The following is a 21,642-nucleotide window of genomic DNA, read 5'->3' on the forward strand; positions in this document are numbered from 1 at the left end:
ACTTCTGATGTACATCTTGAAAGGGACTCAAAAAAAAAGGCTGAAGAGAAATGCATAATCCAAGATGTGTGTGGGATGTAGCTGGGCTGAGGACATGGAGCACAACGATTAGAACTGGGCACTCAAACTGGAAGACAAACAAGACTTACCAAGTGATCCCAGAATAACAAGAATTGTCAAAATCCAGACAAGTACTCTTGAAATGTACCTTATTATAACCATCAAAATCATGGACAACACTGCAAAAGAAGACAAATAAAATAAGCAGACTAATTACTTCACGTAGATACAGCCTTCCTGATTTTCCCACTGCATTAAGATAACTGCCTTCCAATAGAATTTTTACAGACAGATTTCTTTTCTGAGGCTTACAAACTCACTGAATAGATAGTTAAGAAAATTAGGCACCTCTACAACTTCTGCTTTGTTAATGTTGATTAAAACAAAGAGAGCATAAATACATTTACACAATACATCAAACACAAGACATCATGCATGCATACAGACAGAGATGTACTTAAGACAGTGACCAAACAGACAACAAGATATGGCAGTACTTTGAGTCTGGTAACATGAGCACACCTCCTGAGGACCAGAGCAGAGTCTGTACTCAAATACACATGTCAAACAAGTGCAGTTAATATGATATCTATGTATTCCAAAATGTCATACTAGTCATAAGTAAAAAACTATACAGCAACTAAGGCTAAGTGAGTGGTATGTACAAGTACATACTTGTATTTTAACATATGACACATTTGTGTACAGCAGTTACATGCAAGGCACTGAAACTTGGCTTTTTGAATCACAGTCTAACTCACTGTTTTAAAACAAATAATTTCTGTTTAACTATGAAATTACAGAAACTATTTTTAAAATTAACTATATAAATTCTGTACTAACTTCTGACTCTAACTGAACAGCAGCACTGCAAAGCAGGCACTAGCTTTCAGATTTTGAATAGTTTTCTACCATTATCACCAAATACTGAAGTTGTCGAGATGTAAAAATAAACAGCTTTCCAGATACAGTTGAAAAAATACACAGTGGTCTTTTGTGTGTGTGTAGAGGGGGGTTAATTGTATCTAGCATCCTCTTCTTTTTCCTTTCCTTTTCCCTTCCTTCTCCCCTGCCCTTTTTAACCACAAAAGCAAACTGAAAACAAAGGATCCCTATATCTGATACAGCTTTGCAGTGTTTCTTTCTAAATAATACACTGCCCATAGGCATAGCTAATATCATGATCTTCCCATTTTAGGATTTCAGATTTTATAGTTTGTATGAGTAAAACAGACTCACTAGGAAAGCAATTTACGTCTGTAAATTGGGCAACATTCCACCTCAAACAAGATGACTTTGTTAAAACACCTCTTCAGTGAAGTGCAAAGTGTCATTTAATAAGCTAGAGGCATCTCACAGCTATAAAAACAATTAGCACCTCTGTACTGTTGGGAATTTCCAGCTCTTCAGAAAAAGCCGAGATTTTCAAAGACCTGAAGCTTTTAATTTTGAAGGAAGGGGAAGAAGGAGATAACATACAATGCAACAAGTGGGCACCTAATTTTCTTGTTTTCACTCTTAAAAGTTCTCAAATCTTTGTGCAAGTATGTTAAATTAAACAAATTAAATCCCCTACATCCAACTGGAGTGTGCTAGTTTGCATTTCTCAACCTGTCCTTTTAACTGGACTTGAGTTGGTAGAAGATGACTACTGCAAATGAGAAAGGGGAATACTATAAAAAAATTAAGAAAAAACAGGTGCTCTCTTAACTGTATCAAAACTAATGTTGGCTAAATAACAGCCATGCATTCTCTATCTTATAATCAGTGTAAGAAAAACAAAACCAGGAATGCATATGTATATTACTTATAAGTTACCCACCTCTCAAATAAAATTTTAAAAAGCATTCTAATTTTCTAAGGGATTGTTGCTATTATACAGTGGTTTTTTTGCTCATATTGTGGTTAGAGTGTGTTAACAACCTCCTAATGGAGTACACTAAGAAATAGCTAGTAATGAGAAAAACAATTACCTAGTGATAACAAGCAAAGTCCCATTATAATCTCTTTGCTGGTCATAACTCCACTAATCAGCCTGTGTAAGACACTACTGTCACTGACAAAGGTGATCAGGGCCTCTGCAAACTTGGCATAGCAGGAAATGTTCACAGGAGCACAGCGATGGAAGAATGGAATAGGTGCACTGGTGACACAAGAAAAAAAAATCAGAAAAAAAAATTACTCCTACTTAATATAAATGCCACATCAACACACAAATGAAAGGTGAATAGATGCAATCATTCTACCCTTATAACATCATAACCAGAAACCATGTGTTGAATGCACAAGTGCTGCTGAAATGAGGATGATCATAATGAAAAGTGATGCAGTTCTTACAAATAACCCTGTGAGGCTGGAGTGTACATTTCAATGGGATATTATTACCCTCCCACCCTTAAATGACAAGGTGCAGAAAGTATATGTTCCTATTTCCACTTAAATGTCTTTCTTTCAAGTGGCAGGTGGTGACCCAGCAGCTGAAACAATGCCTTTCACTCATGTTAAAATGGAATACCAGTCCATATTTGCATCAAAAGAATTTGCAGAATAACAATACTCTTCTTCAGAGTATATATTTTGGGGTAAAGGACATCAGCATTCATGACTGTTGCCAAGCAAAACAAATGTATTTATTCCTAGTCTTTCCCCATACTAAGCTTGTTCTTGCATTGAATATTACAATCACAGAATTTATATTCATTGAGTCTGTTAAAATTATACAAAACGTACCATGATGCCTCTTACTGCTTTGAACCGTTTTGGAAAGACCCTCACAAACAACTATTGAGACTATGCACTAAACTTTGCAGAATGCTCTGAAAAACCTGTTATCAAGAGAAAGATATAAGAGAGCAAAAACTTTCCTTTAAAAGTGGGCAATTTTGTTTTCTAAATGTCTCCTATTTAGTAGCAGTCTGTCTTGGTCATAAAAACTATGTCAGATCTCAAAGTGACCTATTACATCATTTGATCAATTCCCAATTACATTTGAAATATGAATTGCACGTTCCTTCCTGTAATTGGATCCAATGAAAAAAAAGTCCTTTCTATTGTTTCGTCTGCCCGATCTTCCTTACTTCAAAGATTTCAGTGGACTATACCAGCAATGAACATAATCTTCTGCAGTTTCCCCATTTCAGCAATGACCTATCAATAAACCACATTCTGTCCTCAATAACTATTTTTAAGGCTGTGTCTTTCTAAAATTCTAACCAACATTTTAAATACATAGTGAATAAACCAGCTGCCTTAGGCACATGTTTCCCATCCATTGTTTTTCTGGGAAAAAAGGATGACATGCTGAAAACCATTAAAGTGTAACTATTCTATAAAAAAATTGGGAGAAATTATGATTACCTGCCATTTCTAGGTAATTAATTAGCAGACCCTAGGTTTTTGTTTAAAGTCACCGATGATTGCAAATTTTATGGTCCTAGGATTACTGTCCTGAGTAAGCAAATGCATTTGGAGATGCTCATATTGATGGTCTACTTTTGGGTAGGAATGAATACAGCAGTTAAGCATAGCAAAGTAATTGCATATTAGTCACAGATTTTAAAAGACAAACCTATAATGATGGCTGCCCTACTTAAAAGGCAGCCCACATATCCCCTTAGCCTCTTAAAACATAACCTATTTTGGAATACTGTTGGTTCATTATATGCAATATTACTGAAAAAGACTGAAATTTGAGAGGTTTATTTAATTGCTAATTGCTACAACTTACAGAAAGCCTAGAGCATTTGTAAGTTGTCACTATCAACAACAAAGCCCAAATTTTGAAGTGGGAGTCAGCAAAAGAATGTCATTCCTGCATCCAAAAACAAAATTACTCACTTTGAAAAGAGAACTAATGGGATTAAAATATTCTTCCAAAATACATCCCAATGAAAGAAAATATGATTTTTGCATCAGAGTTTATATTAGTCATCTAATATCCCTTAACCTAAAGCAATTTCACTACTTAAGTTACCTATTTTCATGTGCAGTAATTAATTGCTAAGTTTGTTTTAATTAATTTAAAAAATAGGCTAATGGTTCCTACAAGCTTTCTTAAGTAAATGTGACTCCTGAAAATCCACTTTTGAGATCTATTTCTGCTCCAGTGGTTCTGATTGAATGAGTAGGTGAGGTAAAGTGTTCCAGTATAAAGCACAATAATCTATTCTCTATGACCTGTGATATTTTATATAAACTCTTGTTTATATCTTGCTATTATTATTATTCAGTATTACCTACTGAAAATAAATTACAAATTTCTAAGAATAGCAACATGATGCTTAATCATAAACAAGAATGAATAAAGTTCAAGCCAGCAGATGATGGTCTCAGAAGCTGTACTTTTAAAGCATTATTCAAATGATCCATCTGATTTCTCAAGTATTAGATTTCAAGGAATTTTTTCCTCTCACTACTAACTCTGTGTATGTACAGGGATAGTACAGCAACCTGTGCAAGGGGATGGGGAGTCCAATTAGCACAACACTACTAGCTGCTCTTTATAACCTCTGCAGGGTAGTCCCTTGGCACAGCTCAGCATAGCTGGTTTATAGATAAATGCTGCAGGAGACTGGACAGGTTTTCCTCCAGGGTCCTCTAAACATGCAGTCATGTCTACAGAGGCTCATCTATATGGGGTGTGGAAGAAACACATATTGCTAACTGCACTGTTAGACTGTACTGCTCTGTCAAGGTTGGACATAATACCTTGAAGATGGATGGTAAGAATCCATTGACAGCCTGTCCTAGGGTGACGTTAAGGTGTTTGTATTTCCATTAGTGTGTTCTGTGTATGTTTGATATTATGTTCTGTGCTTTCAAAACTGACTCTGAAAGTGAAGGTTTGTTTTGCCTTGTTATCAGCCAGTTCACCTCCACCCATGGTCTGCTGTCTAGAAGAGGCTGGTGCTGGCTGCCTTGCTTTTGCTTGCTTGCTTGGCTTGCTTCTGCTTTTGCCTTTGCTTCCTAGTTAGTTTAGCTAAGCAGTCCAATTCTTTCCCTGGACTCTTTCTTTTCCTTTCCTTTTCCTGAATACCATCCAACCTGCTCTGGACTGGGACCTGGAAACACGGAGGAACACCGAGAGCCTGCGCTCTGTGATCTGCAGCAGCCATCCCCAGTGCCAGAGAGCAATCCCCAGCACCCAGACCCGAGTGACCACTCCCAGGAAAGACTTTCTGGATTTGTTCATCTCTTCAGAGTGCTGAAAGTGTTTTGTTGTCATCTGGTGTTAATTTTTTTTGGTGCTGGGGAGTGCTTTGTTTGTTAAAGAAACAGGTTCTTTTCCACTTCTCTCAGAGAAAATTTTTTCCTGAACCAGGTGGGTGGGGAGGGGCCATGAGGGTTTGTTTTCTGGGGGCTCCTTCCAGAGGGTTTTCCCCAGATTTGCCCTAAACTAGGACACAGCCTCAGCTGAAGGCTGTGAAGAAGCCTGGTCATCAAACAGAAAAGATCAAGGGACAATCGTCACACCATATGCTACTTACATCCCATGGAACTAATGGGAATCAGAGGGTTCATAACTCTTGACAGATTGCACTGGTTTCAGCTGGGGTAGGGTTAATTTTCTTCACAGTGGCTGGTATGGAGTTTTTTTTGGATTTGTGTTGAACACAGGGCTGATAATGGAAAGGATTTTTTGGTATTGCTGAGCACGGCTTGCACAGAGCCAAGGCCTTTTCTGCTTTTTGCACTGCCATGATGGCAAGGACATTGGGGGTGCATGGGATGTTGGGAGGAGACACACCCAGGACAGGTGACCTAAACTGACCAAAGGGATATTCCAAACATGGCATCATGCACAGGATATAAAAAGGGGGAAAGAAGAGGAAGAAGGGCAGAAGGGCACGTTTGAAGTGATGATGTTTGTCTTCCCAAATAACTGCTGCATGTGATGGGGTCCTGCTCTTCTGGAGATGGCTGAACACCTGCCTGCCCGTGGGAAGTGATGAATTAATTCCCTGTTTTGCTTTGCTTGCGTCTGCAGCTTTCCTTTCCCTATTAAACAATCTCTATATCAACCCACAGACTTTTTACCTTTTACCCTTCCAGTTCTCTCCCCAATCCTGCTGGTGGGAAAATGAGCGAGTGGTTGAGGGGGTCTGGGTTGCTGGATGGGGTTGAACCATGACACAGATCAAATGTTAGGTAAGTTCTTCCTTGATTGTTAGGTAAGTTCTTCCTGAATGCCTCAGTCTATTAGATGTTTGGTTTTCATTTGGTTATCTCAACAGGATTACATTTCTCCTCCAAATTACACTTACTCAAATAATTTAACTATAAAAACCTATAAAAACCAGTAATTTACAGATACAACGTATCTGTAAACTTATCTTAGGGCATTAAGTTCAGACTTTTCAATTTCAAAAATGCTCAAACATATCATGCATTTAAATAATACATATCAAAAGGGAAAATACTCCACCTACACAGTAATTTATTTAAAATAACATGAGGTAGTTTTTATGAGGAATTTACATAGCATCATTAGAGCTCTAATACATTGTTCTATCCTTCTGTTTTCTTACTGATCTATATTCTTTAAGACTGAATGATGTGAGAACACACAATGAGAAGTCAATATAATTCTGGCAAAAATTAGGACTAACAAGCCTTTTCAGTATGCAAGCTGGCACTGAAGTTTGCATTTGTTTTTGTATTACTGCCATAACAGTTGGCTACCTACATGGAATATTAATCTATATTGAGAAAATTTAAAAATTGTTAATATTCCAGCTGCCACTAATTGTCACTATAATAATTTTAAAAAGATTCAGTGGAGAGGCTACTATGTATACGAGAAAGACTTAAAATCAGAATTTGTAGAACTGACACAAATATAACACTTACAAAAAACAGAACACTATGCATAAGAAAAGACTCTGCAGTTACCACTCACTACTAAGTATATTTGAGAAGCTAAATTTTGAGAAAACATAACATGGTTCTTCTCAAGTCAGTGCAATAACTGACAGAAGGCTGAGATCCTTTCTTTTCTCAGCAATGCTCATCTCCACAGGTCCAGGCAGCACAGTTAGAACAGTTTATGAAGCTATGATCTTTCCAATCCTATTTCACAAATAGTAGTCTAATGTAAAACTTTAAAAAATAAACCTTCAAATGATCTGTTAATAAAATACAGTCCTCTTTTTGGTATTCAGCTATCCTTATAGTAGTCATTTGCAGACTGAAAGAGTAAAAAATGAAGCAATTTGCAGCTATCTGACTGGCAGAGGTAAGGTGTAAGAAGTGAATGCTGCAGAGAGCTCTGCATCCCTACATAATTTTTCCTCCCAAAGATACATAATTTTTCCTCCCAAAGATTAAAAATGTTCCATGATTGTCTCAGATCTGCATTGCTGATAAGCAGCTGGCTATAGATAGGGTAAAAGGCAGTAAAACAGCTGATACTTAAAACAGTGTCAGTCCCATCAGATAAGAGAATTTGAAGACACCAGCTCAATAGTTTCAGTAACACATACATAGATAATTTAGGTTTTTCTTTGACTATTACTTTCACTACCTTTTAAAAAAATAAAATTTTATAAATATATACAATAATACACAAAAACATATAGCTAGTAAGAGTGAAAATGTGTTGGTATTTTCTAAAGAACTGTCATGATCAAAACAAATCTCTGCTCCCTCTACCCCAAATCAGACACCTTGATCATATTACCTCTCTGGAACAGGATATTTAGGACATAACTTGGCAGCCCTTGGGTCTGTTGTATATTCTGACGGCTGTAGTTCATAGCTACACAGAGTGGATCCTGTTGAAAAGTAAAAAAAAAATATTGGTATGGAAAACAAATAAAAAACAAATATGAATATGATTTGCAAACAGCATCAAAACTGATACAGGTGCTAATACTGCACCTCCTCATGTAATTACCACAAAGCTTTGCTACAGTTCCTCCTGTAATGTGGTAAATCAAGTCAAACACAGTTGTCAGTAGAATACAATGACACTCTCCACCTAGCTTTGAGTTTTTCAAAGTTTGAGTATTTGAGTGGAAAAGACTAATTCACCATGTGCTGTAAAAGAGGGCAAAAAATACTGTCAAGCCCCCTCCCTTGATATTCCACCATGTTTTTCTTGATCATTTTTAGTGCATGAACATTACATAACACAACATTTATGACAGAAAAAAAATATTCCTGGGTTTCCAGGGCTTTTTTTTTTTTTGTGTGTGTGTGTGTGTTCAAAATACGACTGGTCTATAGATTTCAGGAGCAGGAACAAAATACCCAAATTGATAAAGTTAGAAAGTTGGCTGAGAAAAAATAGAAGCTCTGCATTACATATCCAAAGCTTCTAAAAAGCTGAACTCTCTCCATAAACAAATTGGTACAGCACAGTAAAGATCAAGTTGTCTGTAACAAAATTCAAACTTAAATTAAATTTTCCTTTGTACCAGGCACTTGCCTAATGGAAGTGCCTTACCTAGGAGAGATTTCTTTCAATTTATCTATAAAGAAGACACTGAACATCTGACCCAATGCTTCTAGGAAATCAACAACTTCCAACTCAGACTGGAGCCCTGGTATATCAGCAATTGTAGAGGTAAGGAAACCTCCAGTTATATAAGCTGCCTTTCCAAAGATTAATTTCTTTCCAAGCTTCTTTCCTAATAGATTGCTTACTTCCAAGTGCAAGGGCTTTTAATACATAGCTTTCAGTGTCCTTTTCCACTGTGCAATACACTAAGGACTTATCTGAATCTCGATCATCAATATAAATATTCAATTCTTTCCATTATTAAAGTCCCCTCTTCAGAACAGTTTGTAGAACACAGTTCTGCAAGCTGGATCTGGAAAATACATATACACTATTACCCAAAATAAACCAAGAATTTTGACAAACAGCTTTATCATGGCCTGCATTACGGCAAACAGAACTATTATTTGTATAATATTATTTGCAGAAATTTTATCTATCATTGCTACATTTCTACCTCTATGATGAGACCACTTCTATTCACAGACTGAAAGAGCAAAGAGCCTACTTAGCTGCCTCAGCTGCTCTCTGTCTAATGCAGTCTCTGGAACGCTATTTAAGTACCACTTCTACAAAGTAGTTTTTTGGATGCCAATCTAAACAACCAAATGCACAACTGAAGAAAGACAGACCTCCTACAAAGAGAAGTTACGAGGTGAAACATCTGAAATGCATTTTCAATTATGTCAATATGAATCATTATGCCTCTGCTTGCTTATGTGGAGAACATGGTATGATATAAACATAAACAGGTATCACAAAAAAACATTCCTGAGGTCTTAGTTGCAAATGAAACATCTAAAATATCTAAAACTACAGGTTTTTCTTAAAAACAGAAAGAAAACAAAAATTGCAGATACTGACATTTCTTTTGGTTTGAGTATAGGTCAAAAGATAAGTTATAAATGTGGTTGACAGCCAGCTGAGCCAGCTGTGCCCAGGTAGCCGAGAAGGCCAGTGGCATCCTGGCCTGTAACAGTGCAGTCAGCAGGACCAGGGCAGGGATTGCCCCTCTGTGCTTGGCACTGGTGAGGCCACACCTCCTATCCTGTGTCCAGGTCTGGATGCCTCCCTGCAGAAGGACACTGAGTTGCTGGACTGTGTCCAGAGAAGCGCAACGGAGCAGGTGAAGGATCTGGAATACAAGACCTGTGAGGTGTGGCTGAGGAAACTGGGGCTGCTTAGCCTGGAGAAAAAGAGGCTCAGGGGTGACCTTATCACTCTCTACAACTCTCTGAAAGGAGGCTGTAGCCAGGTGGGAGTTGTCCTCTTTTCCCAAGTAACAAGAGACAGGGCAAGAGGAAATGGCATCAAGCTGTGCCAGGGAAAGTTCAGATTGGGTATTAAGAGTAATTTTTTCACTAAAGGTTTTTCAAGCATTTGAACAGGCTGCACAGGGAAGTACTTGAGCCCCCATCCCTGGAGGTACCTAAAAGATGTGGAGACGTGGAGCTTAGGTAAATGGTTTAGTGGTGGACTTTATGATCTTAAGGGTGGTTTCCAGCTTTATGACTCTCTCGTTATGATTCTATGGTGATAATTAGGAGCTCTATAGGAAGAAGAAGGATATGTGTTATGTGGACAAGTGTATATAGATTCATGATTCACAGTGTTTGGGGCCAGCTTGGCCATTCTGCCAAGTGACCAGTGTGAACTACAGCCTAAGTATCTCATGCGAAGGCCCCCACATCTAAACAAGCCTAAGGGACAGGGCTGGTCTGTGGATGCTCATGCTCCCTTTGACTCCTAGCAGTTCAGGCATGCGAGAAAAAGGGCAGGATTTACTATGGGGAGGAAAGGAAACTCTTTGTACAAATGCACATCTGAAAACCTGCTTGGATCACAAACGTACACGAAACAAAATCAAATGCCAGACCCCAATGTGCATACAGGCCACAAGCCATTCAAGTAAGACCTGTAGGGTAACCCAATACACTCCTGCTCTAGAGCAAACTGGAAACATCTTGACAGATCCCTCTGGAAGTCAGCAGTATATTCCCTCCTGTCATGCTTGACAACTCAGGCTGCCACTACCATGTCTTGCCTGGGAACTGCTTTTGGACTACTCTGGATCTTTTCCCTTTAGATTCCTACCTCACAGCATACTTTTTTACTCACAGTCAAGCAGAAAAATATTTTCATGGAGCTTGTCAAACAAAGCGTATTAACTGTATTAACACTGACTTTAAAGAAACTACGAGTCCCACAGCTGAAATAACATCCATGAGATTATTTGTCCTTTTGTCCCAAATCATTAGAAACTCTAACTATTCCTGTAAATATTTATTTATTTATACAAACCTCCTGAGTTCTCTAATACTGTGTAGGAGAGCTTTAGAACTCAAATGTTTGCTTGAATTATGTCACTTTACACTTAAAACTGATTTCTTCACAAGAGTCCGTGTGCATTGCTGAATAGAAGTAGACATTTTCTTGTGTGAGAGAGAAGAATGAACAGCATTGTCAAACATTCCACTCTGTATTAGTTACTCTGGTTTAGCAGAGACTAGCACAGCCAATCTTTTTGTTGCAGTTCAAGTTGCTAAGACTGGAAAAAGTTGAAGGAAACATTGCTGAGATAATTAGTTCACCAAAGACACTACGTCTATTCCTAAATTAGTATCACTCAAATGTTTCAAAACCAGTATGAGCAGGAAACAGAGAACAAACTAAAAGATCATTGATATAATACGCCCTTTGCTTCCTACAGCAATGTACTTATTTCTTCTGGAGAAACTGTCCTACAAGAATTGGATTTCAGATCCCAACATTTTGTAACTTTAAGAAAAATACTTCTAAACTATGCAGAGCATGAGTGTTTGGGCTATTGGTGAACACACAGTAGTGTGCCCAACCTGTGTGCACACTTTGGTCCCACAATTCTGTGGTGGTTTCACACGCAAAGTGGTATCATGGAGATATACAATCATTTCTGTTCCATGGTTTCTTTTCAATTATTAGAATTTCTCTAGCTACTAGAATATACTGGAGCCGTAACTAGAGCAAAGTACCTCAAAAGACAAACTTCCTACCTAGCTGTAGAAACTTCTTTTCTAAGACTCCTTTCTATTTTGCTGAGGCTTGGATTAGTAAAGCGTTAAACAGCCATTATCTCTGGCACTCATAGAAAACAGCTATATTTAGCCCAAGTTTATCAATAAAGATGCTATAGAAAGCCAGGACTTTTACTTCAAAGATTCTTTCTAAATGAGAAGGCAAATTATTGAAGGTTTTGTGCGCGCAGAAGACACAGTGCACAGAAGACAAAACACTCTGCTTTCCACAACAATACAGTAAACAGGAAGGTCCAAACTAAAGGTGGTTAGGTAAAAATACTTCTAGAAACCAGAGCTCCAGTACAGTTTTCCTTCCTGTTTTTGCTTTGCTCTAAACCAACAAACAAACCCCTACTACATCAGCATTACTATTCAAGAGTTTACAGCTCGAGAAATGTCAAGATTCCTAAGTCATCCAATAAAAGGAGCCATCCACAGAAGATACGAATGATATTTATATTCCCTGACCTAGAGTTGTGGAAAGCATACCAGGTGTTTTGGATACCATTCTGAGAGCTCAGCAGTGTCTACCCATCTATCAACACTTATTAACAGCAACTAAAACAAGGACTTCCACATCTAGAAATATGGACTCCTATTCAGTGTCAAGGACTTAAGCATAAAAATACAAAACTATGCAGAGACAACAGGGATAGCTTCAGTACCAGAAGCAGTACAGTCACCTTAGGAGTTTAGGAGTATGTTCTTTTAAGTTACAAAGAGCTCCAAGCAGCTCCACATACCCTTTCTCACATACATGTGGCAAAGCACAACCTGAGAGACTACAAACCACAGTTTTGATAAAGTAATCTATCTGAATTTTGATTCTGAGTCTGATATTGTGCATGTATTGTGCACTTAGGTGGCATGACACATGTGACATGTTTAATGATTTCTTTGGCTGTGTCTTTCACACTGATGATGAGCCTAGAAGGTCCCAGTGCCCAGAGCTGGAGGACCATGGCTGGGAGAATGATAAACTCCTAGTTGACTGCAAATTTGTGTGGGATCTGCTGCTCCAGCTGGATCCTCATGTATCTATGTGGCTTCATGATGGCATTCATCCAAGAATACTCAAAGAGCTGGTTGATGTCATTGCAAGGTCTCTCTCAATTAGTTTTGAACAGTCTGGGGAGTTCCCAGCTGATTGGAAGCTGGCTACGGTTGTCTCAATGTTCAAAAAAAGCAAGAAGGATGAAACTGGAAACTACAGGCCTATCAGTCACACTTCAGTGCCTGGTTAAATTATGGAGAAGATTATTCTGGGAGCTCTGAAAAATGCCTGAATGACACCATGACCATCATCACAGCCAGCACAGCTTTGTGAGAGAAAAGTACTGCATGTCCAACATGACTACCTTCTAGAATAGGCTGGTTGATCATGGGAAGCCAGATGATCTGATCTTTTCAGATTACAGTGAAGTTTTGATACTGTCTCTCACCTTCTGGAGAAAATCCAGCCCACAGCTGGATAAACACACCATATGGTGGGTGAGCAGCTGCTCATGGGTCAGACACAACGGGCAACAGTGAATGGGGTGACATCAGACTGGTGTGACCTGTCAACAAAGGGCTCCATCCTTAGCCCTGTGCTCTTCAACATCTTTATAAATTACTTGGACACAAGACTCAAAGGTCCAAAGTAGGTTTGTTGGTGATACAAAATTGGGAGGAGCCACTGGGAGGAGTCTCTCTACAAGCAGAGACCATGTAGAGAGGAGTCAACAAATGACAAGGCTGGGAAATTACCAACTGTATTTAGTTTAAGAAAGATAAGTACTGGATTCTGCACCTAGGACAGGGAAACCCTGGATGTATGGACAGACTGGAGAGTAAGACCCTGGAAAACACTGCTGCGGAAAGGGACGTGGGGGTCCTGGTCAAGGGCAAGTTGAACATGATCAGCAGTGCCCTGGCAGCCAGAAGGGCCAGCTCTGTCCTGGGGTGCATCAGGCACGGCATCACAGGCTGGGCAAGGGAGGAGATTGTCCTGCTCTGCTCTGAGCTGGGGCAGCCTCACTTCGAGTGCTGGGGGCTGTTCTGTGTGCTGTAATATAAAAAAGATACTAAGCGCTGGAAGAGTGGCCAAAGGAGGGCAACTGAGATGATGAAGGGACTTGAAGAGAAGCTCTGTGAGAAGTGGCTGAGGTCACTCGATCGGTTCAAACTTGAGGACACTGGGAAGAGACTTCATCACAGTTTGCAACTTCTTTGTAAGAGAAAATGGAGGGGCTGGCACTGATCTCTGCAGTGACCAGTGACAAGACCTGAGGGAATGGCCTGAAGTTGTGTCAGGGAAGGTTGAGGTTAGGTTCACCCAGAGGGTAGCTGGGCACTGGAACAGGCTCCCCGGGGAGGCGGTCACAGCACCAGCCTGACAGAGTTCAAGCAGTGTTTGGACAATAATATCATGTACATGGATATGATTCTTGGGGTATCCTATGCAGGGTCAGAAGGTGGACTTCGTGGTCCCTCGTGGGTCTCCCCAACTCAGCATATTCTATAGTGATTGATAACTGACTTCTAAAAAGCCATATGATAAAGCAGAGCTTATAGTTTGAAAACTTCATTGCCTCCTTCACAAGTAACATCCTGTTAGTTCATTAAGTTCTCTGACACAGGAATAAAACTCACAGACACAGAAACATGCAGAAATGTTAGTAGCAATGAGACTTAAAATCACAACTCCTCATCTCTGGACTTTCAGCCCAGTTCTATGTTCTCTTGAGTTCTGAATGTTTTATGACTGAGTTCACCAATTAAAACTTAGTTAACACTGTGACTACATGACTCACAGATGATTATGCTTGACCAACCAACCCATGCAATAAAGGCTAGAGTACAATATTGATATTGACAGAGGTGGAGCTCAGGAAAGACAAGGCTCCCAGGCTCTTGCAAGGATAAAATTCTTAATACTTTTCTGTATTTCTCACCCCAGAACCTGCCTGAAATCTATCTGTCAAACTCTATCAGCACTAAACTGTTAACCTGATACATTCAAAGCTTCATGCAATGAGACAGCTTGGTACACTATCAATAATTGGATATTACCTTAGCATATCATAGACTAGCAATGAAGCATAGAAAAGTGGCAGCTTAAAATACCGTCTCATGTATCTGGCTGCTGCAAATTCCAGAGTCAAAAACCACAGAACTGGTAGGATGCCAAATACTACTTCCACACAAGGTGGTAGTTACTATCCTTTGCTGAGTTCTGTCAATAAGAGAACAATGCTGCATGACCCCAGAAAAAGCATGTTTATGGCAAGAAATTAAATGATCTCTCTTCATTGACTCCTGTCAAATGGAAAAAGGTTTGTATCACCATGAAACAAACCACATCATGCTGACCAGACTTTCTTTATTCTTTGACTGCTAGGCCTGACAATAGTAATTATAACCAATCTACAACTATAGGAAGCGATTCTACTCAGAAAACAAGCACTAAGCACAGAAGTTTAGGATTGTATAAATTTCCTATTTACCTGTTTTAGAACAAAAACATTCCAAGAGCAGACACATGTGATGCTTCATTTAGGAATGAAATAGCACTTAGTTATGCATATATTAGCATCAGAGCTGGAAATAACTGAGAATAGAACTCCACTTCTTAGCCAGAGATTTTAATGGGGTCTAAAGTATCAGATAAAGTGAAAGCACAAACATACCTAAACATTACTGCTATACCTTTTGCAAACTGAGCAGGAATAGAGATAGACGACCAATAAGGATAGAGCTGAACCTTGACACCGAAATCTGATTTCTGGACCCTAGCAAAACAGTGATGCCTTGGGATGAGCAAAAAGGCATAGGACAGACCACTTTGCAGTCAGGACTTCTCAGATTAATATGACAGAATTGTTCTAGAAAAAAAAAGCTTCATTCTCTTCATCTACCCACTGCTGTCTTCCAGAAGCACAGTGTGCATTTTAAAGAAGAAAAGTGAGGTTTATGTGTATCTTTAGTTCTAGTTGTTGCAGAGAGACGTATCACCACTTCTTTAAAACAATGAGCATCAAAGGGCAGGAGAAATTACACGTACTTTTATAAATAAAAATGGGACTGAAGTGGAAGTAAGCATTCTCCAATTCCTGCAAGAAAATTCCAAGAAAGATCCATCACAAATCCCCATTAGTTAGATCTTCAAAAGTCTCTTGAATTGAAGACCACAAAGAGAACTACTGTGATAGATATTACAACATGCTATTACAAGTAAGAGTATAGAAGAAAATCCTAGATTCAGAATTAATGTATCTATCTATATATATATATATATGTATTCTGACTTGTAATTAAAAAAAATAAGACAATACTCTTCACTTTCTCCTATTCTTATTAGCAGTACAGAGAATTGAAAACTATTAATTTATCTATTCCTCCACTTGTATTTCTTCCAATGTTAAATAAACCCAGCTACTCTGGAATCACATTAATCCATCTAGTCGAGTAGCAGATGTTTCTCCTACTGTATCTTTAGCTCTGCACAACTTAAAACTTAAAGATATTCTTCAGTGTTAACTAAATACCCAAATATTTTCTATTCTAAGAGCTTATCTTTTTTGTTTTTAAAACATCCTCACGGCAATTAACCCTAACTTGTGTGCAGAAAAATCTGTCTCTGATGCTTAGTGATTTCATTTTGATCTCTAGTTTAATATTACTCAGGTTATGAGATGAAGAACAATAATTTTTCAACCTTCTCCAAGATATTCCTGCTTTTAATGACCTACTCTTCCTGATAGTTTTCTCTTTTACAGACAGAGGAAATCACTGGCGTTTTATAATGATAATCTTTGTTTCCCTTCTCAGTATCTATCTACCTATCTATATACACACTCTGTAGATGAATACATGCTGAGAATACACATATGTGTGTTTGTGTACAAGTTAAAAAAAAATTTAAAGAAAGGATTAGAACACAGCCTTTATGATGCCAGAATAGCAGGAGTTTACACAAAATGCAGTCCCTCTTCACAATTCATAAAAATTACACTTTCAGACAATACTATGCCTCCAACTTAATCCTCCTGTGATCCTCAGCAGTTTCACAATCTCTCCTCCAAGTATCAATAACCACTTTAAATTATAACACTGCATGCATAACAATAGGCTCTCACCCCTTCATTCTGGGGGCATTTCTTTAGATTTGACATTTTATTCCACTGCAATCAATAGCATCTTGTTTTTCTATATGATTCTAAATAATTCAGTAGTCACAAGAAGATTTATAACCTCACTGTTTCTTCCTTTTTCCAAATGGTTTATTAATGTAATCAATAACACAACACAGAATTATTGGAGGACTCCACATGCTGTCACTTTCTGTTGAGAAAACAATTTCATTCTAACTAGAGGATACATTTCCAATAGAACACAAACCTGATGGACAGGTCAGGTAACAAGATAGAGTACTAATAGATGACTCTGTACCTCAAAACTGCTCATAATGTACTTTTACTCTAGTCAATTAAAAAAAAGACACTCAAAATTAACATACCCAGGCTTCCAAAGATCTGTGGGTGCAGAATTGCTTTAAACATAAGGTATCTGTAACTAACACAGAACATTGTACTTCAAGAAAATCATGAGCGAGGGATTATGCTTTAAACAGCATACTTTCACTGAAAACAAAGGCAGGGGAAACAAGAGCAGACAAGCAGACAAAAAATGTCAGAAGCTCACAGTGACCCATGTAACAGCTATTTCTAAAGCAAAGTGCCAAAAAGAACTACAAAGATGTCCTTTACTACACATGAATATGTCATTATCTTCAGACAAAAGAAAAATCTTTTTTGTTTCCCCTGTGGTTCTTTCTAATAGCTCAGAGATATCACCTGCTCTGACTTAGCAGACTGATTTCCTTTATTGATCTCTTTCAGGTCAGTCCCTATAGCAAACTTAATGAAGCATTCACTCTGGCTCTATGTCCACACAGACCACTAGGCTGGTCTAGGTACAGAATTCTGACAACAGAAATGCCTGCCAAGATGCAGCAAAATAAAAATTTCATTTTAGGTTCCTAAATATGCATCCAGTAATTTAAACAATGAATAGGAATAGTAGTTCTCACTGAGTAGACACTACAGTTATCATTGAATTAAACACAACAAGACATTATAGCGACCTGTCTAGTGTTTCTCTTTAATAATGACATTTCATTATTCATTTGGCACAGTCATAGATGAATTATATCTTCAAGGATATTTCAAAATGCTTTAGCAAGTCCTTGAAAACATCACTGCAGTATTTCACGGACATTTAGTTTTGAAGCATCAATTTGGTTTCTGGGAAAAACAGCTTTCAGTCACACTACTCAAAATACATAATTTTTTAAGGGTGAAGACCAACAAAAACATTGAATCACAAGTATTCGGTGCCTGGGGTGTCCTACTGGGTGAGAAAATCCTGGGGGGAGCAACAGCAGTCAGTTCACAACATATAACATTCACAGTTGTGCCCAACTGTTTGCTCTACAAACTCAAGTTCTAGCATGGCTGTTTGAGAACAGCATTGCAACATTTCTCAGGTAACATTGCACCTTCCTGTGCCACTTCCAGGAGTTGCTCCAGAATATTTCTGTACTTCACAGCTTGCACCTCTGTACAAGTCAAAGATCTGAGTGGCCAAGTACCCAGCTTTCTCTTTCCCTTTTTCCTCTCTTGCAAAAGGTCACAGCTGGTTCCAGTTTTCTGGGTATCAATTATTGTGACAAGATTAAAAGCACATGCTTTATTCTTTTATTAAAATCAGCTTGGCTTTGCAAGGGATGGGCTTCTTCTCTTTCTTGGTGGGAAGGTACTGCAACTGCAGGACCTGGCTGTGAGAGGACAAGTGAGGTAGGGGTGGGAATGAAGTTACTGCCCTGAAATGGTGCTGTGTTCTTTTGTGTTGAGGCAATCAAGTGCATGCCTCACTTTAGTAAAAATACTATACTAAGCTAGCTGCAAATTCATATGTGGTACTGATAAAATCACTAGTCAATACAAAGATGTTTTAATGTGTTTTACATGTCCAAGCTCTTGAAAAAGATGTTTGGATTAAAAAACACATTTATTTGAACTTACCGCACCACCTCTTGATGGGCAAGTGAAGCACAACAGGTAATTTCTTTGGGTTGAGGAAGGGCTCTTAAGCCGTAATTCCTTTAAGAATTTCAAGGTGCATGGACAAGTAAAGTGATTTCAGGGATGGCATTTGAGCCAGATGAAAATGGCCAACTCTACAAAAGCAAATGCCACAACCTACACAGTCTGTCTCCAGACAATTCCTATTTTCAGGATGCAGGAAGGGTTAAAGCTTTCAGAAAGGCTCAACAGAGCAAAACTAAGAACTGACTGCATTCTTTACCTGTACATTTAAAACATTATGAGATGATTTTTTTTCAAATGTTAGAAGTTGTGAGCCTGAGAAAATTCAGTACCAATTATCACAAACAAATTTGCCCTCCTTCTTCAGCACTTGACAGTTGAACTCTATTTTCCAACTATACATCATCACAAACACAGAAACTGAAATTAAGTTCTTTGCAGTCATGTTCAAAGTCCTCAGATTTCATTATTACTATTTTTACAGTGGAGTCAATGGTCACTTAAAACTAACTGCCAAACCTAATCCTAGTATTAATTAATTTAAATCCACTATCACAGTTACAAAGTGGATCTCAGAAAAATTATTCTGCTTACTGAGCATTACAGTTTAGCTACTAATTCACTGTTCTTGCTCTGCTAAAAGGCTGAATCACACTTGAACTTTATTACTATATAAATGCAACTGTTAAAATAATCAACAATTAAGCTGTTCATTTGCTGCAAAACATCATTTTTTGGAATTTCTGGTAAAAATTTAAGCAGAAATATAACCATGAGGATGACAATATTTCTCTGAATGGTGCAATTTCAGTCCTGGTGCAACGCACAGACTTTCTCTATAAAAGGAAATTTCAGTTTAGTCTAATACCCGTCTTTGACAAACCAAATATATAATGAAAATTAGAAATTGAACTCATTAGTAATTTGTCCTGCTCCAGCACCAGTTTTCATATTTTTGACCAAACTTCTGGAAACCAAAAAGATTGCCTGTCATATCAATTTTTTTAAGGTATCTTTAGATTTTAAAATCTAAAGCCCTAAGGAAAATAGAATTAGTTCTAATGACTCATGAGTACAAAATATAGCATAGCATCCTTCAAGATAAGTAGTTTTGTTGTACTTTAAGAGATAGTTATACTGAACATATGTCAGACACAATTAATAAGAGATTTGACTTATATAAACAATGTTTGTGATAAAGAAAGACATGGCTGAATTCCATTGCTTCAAGAGACAAATTCCACCACAAATGACCTTCACTTCATACTAACAAAGAACTGGCCTGCATTAGTTAAGAAAAACACAGCATGCTCGGAGAAGTAAAGAATGCAAGTATAGATATTGATTATTTTCATTTGTAATTGACAACATTGCACAGATAACATGAGGAAGCTGTTTGTGCAGCTCTGTGAAAGCTGTGATGCCTCACAGTAGTTCCCACACATTAAGAAAATGTTTCCATTTGAATAGCTAAAAACTGCTAATATTTCCTCAAATTAATTTTATATCTTTACTTTATTTTGTATGTCCAAATGCTGGTTACTTATATTCAGTTATAGTTGGTTACTTACATTCCCTCAAATGCTTATTACACTTTGTACTTCTGTTTTGGAAAATAATCTTTCCAAACTGCCTATCATGCTATGTAATGTTTTAGTTTAATGAACAGAGCACATTATTTCCATTCATACTTCATTTTTAGCTCAGCTAATGCATGAGTCTTTTTTCAGATCCTGCGAAAATATGAAACTTTTTTCATACCATTAGTTTCTGCAAATTTCTGTATATCAGCCAGAGTTTTCAATTCTTTCCTTGGGCAAGCTGATACACACAAGGCAATAGACTTAATCTTCTGATGTACTAGATCAATGTTGCATGGATCCAAGAAGAATACATACCTACGAAAGGAAAAAAGGTAAATTACTTCTATATTAATTAACAATTACACTGAACAAAATTAAAAACTATGGGATTCAGTCAAGACTGAGTGGTTCAGTCTACCCAGAAACATATGAAATTTTATATTATTGTAACTGTGTGGATCAAAAGAATTTATGTATTCAACATATGCACAACAAATGTATTGGCATTTATATACTCTGGGTCGCACAAAAAGTATATTTAACTCTATCTGATTCAAATCCATTCAAATGGCATTACTCATAAAAACAGCAGCAGTCCTACCATGCCTCTTTGCAGATATGAATCCAAACATTGATAAATGCTTACTCTGACCTTAAACTTGACTTAGAGAATTGCATTTTTTTTCCAAAAAGACCCAAAAACCAAATAAAGTCACTCTTATTCTGCAAAAACAAAAGGTCCACAGCTATATTAATGAATACACATAATGCTAGTAATCAACAACAGATTTTTAGCATTGATTGATTTTCCATGTCATGCCTGTACTGATAATTTTAGTATTTACTTAGAAATAAACTGCCTTCGGATACTTTAAGTAGAATTATCTAATGTTTTAGTGCAGTAGTTTAAAGATATTCCACTTGCAAACTTTTCACACTGAATGTCATTTAAAAATCTAATGTATGAAGTATATATTATAGATTCTTAACTAACATCTCCTGGCTATATATGCTTTATGACAAACACTAAGCCTACAGAATTTCCATTGATGGTATAATAGGGATGTTCTTCTCTTTGAAAGTTGAACAATTCTTAAATCCCTACAATTCTGCCAATGTACAATGCATTGAAATATTCCCTTCATATTACCTAACATCATCATATGAAAACACCAGAAATCTGCCATATAAAATGTCATTTCTATTTTGTGTAGTCCTCATGATGGGAATTCATTCTGTAACCAGTAAACATCCCTTTTGCTCCTAGAAAGCATTTAGGTCCTCCCTGAGCACCTTCAGTCTATATGCTAATTGCTGTCTACTTTCTTATTACCAAGTGTCAGTGTACAAGA

At 37.7% G+C, this 21,642-nt stretch overlaps 1 protein-coding gene across 2 annotated transcripts in view; it reads right to left on the reverse strand.

Moving 5' to 3' along the window:
* The window catches only part of SLC44A1 (solute carrier family 44 member 1), a 70,324-nt gene that overhangs the window by 24,198 nt on the left and 24,484 nt on the right, over positions 1–21,642 (reverse strand). For both annotated transcript variants that reach the window (XM_031507450.3, XM_021534838.4), the window contains exons 4-7: positions 20,469–20,605; positions 7,739–7,832; positions 2,034–2,203; positions 150–239 (exon numbers count right to left, since the gene is read on the reverse strand). In XM_031507450.3, coding sequence (XP_031363310.1) covers positions 150–239; positions 2,034–2,203; positions 7,739–7,832; positions 20,469–20,605 — 491 coding nt within the window. The remainder of the gene's footprint in view (positions 1–149; positions 240–2,033; positions 2,204–7,738; positions 7,833–20,468; positions 20,606–21,642) is intronic.

The sequence above is a fragment of the Lonchura striata genome, chromosome Z (genome assembly GCF_050655825.1).
Source record: "Lonchura striata isolate lonStrDom1 chromosome Z, ASM5065582v1, whole genome shotgun sequence".
NCBI lineage: Eukaryota > Metazoa > Chordata > Aves > Passeriformes > Estrildidae > Lonchura > Lonchura striata.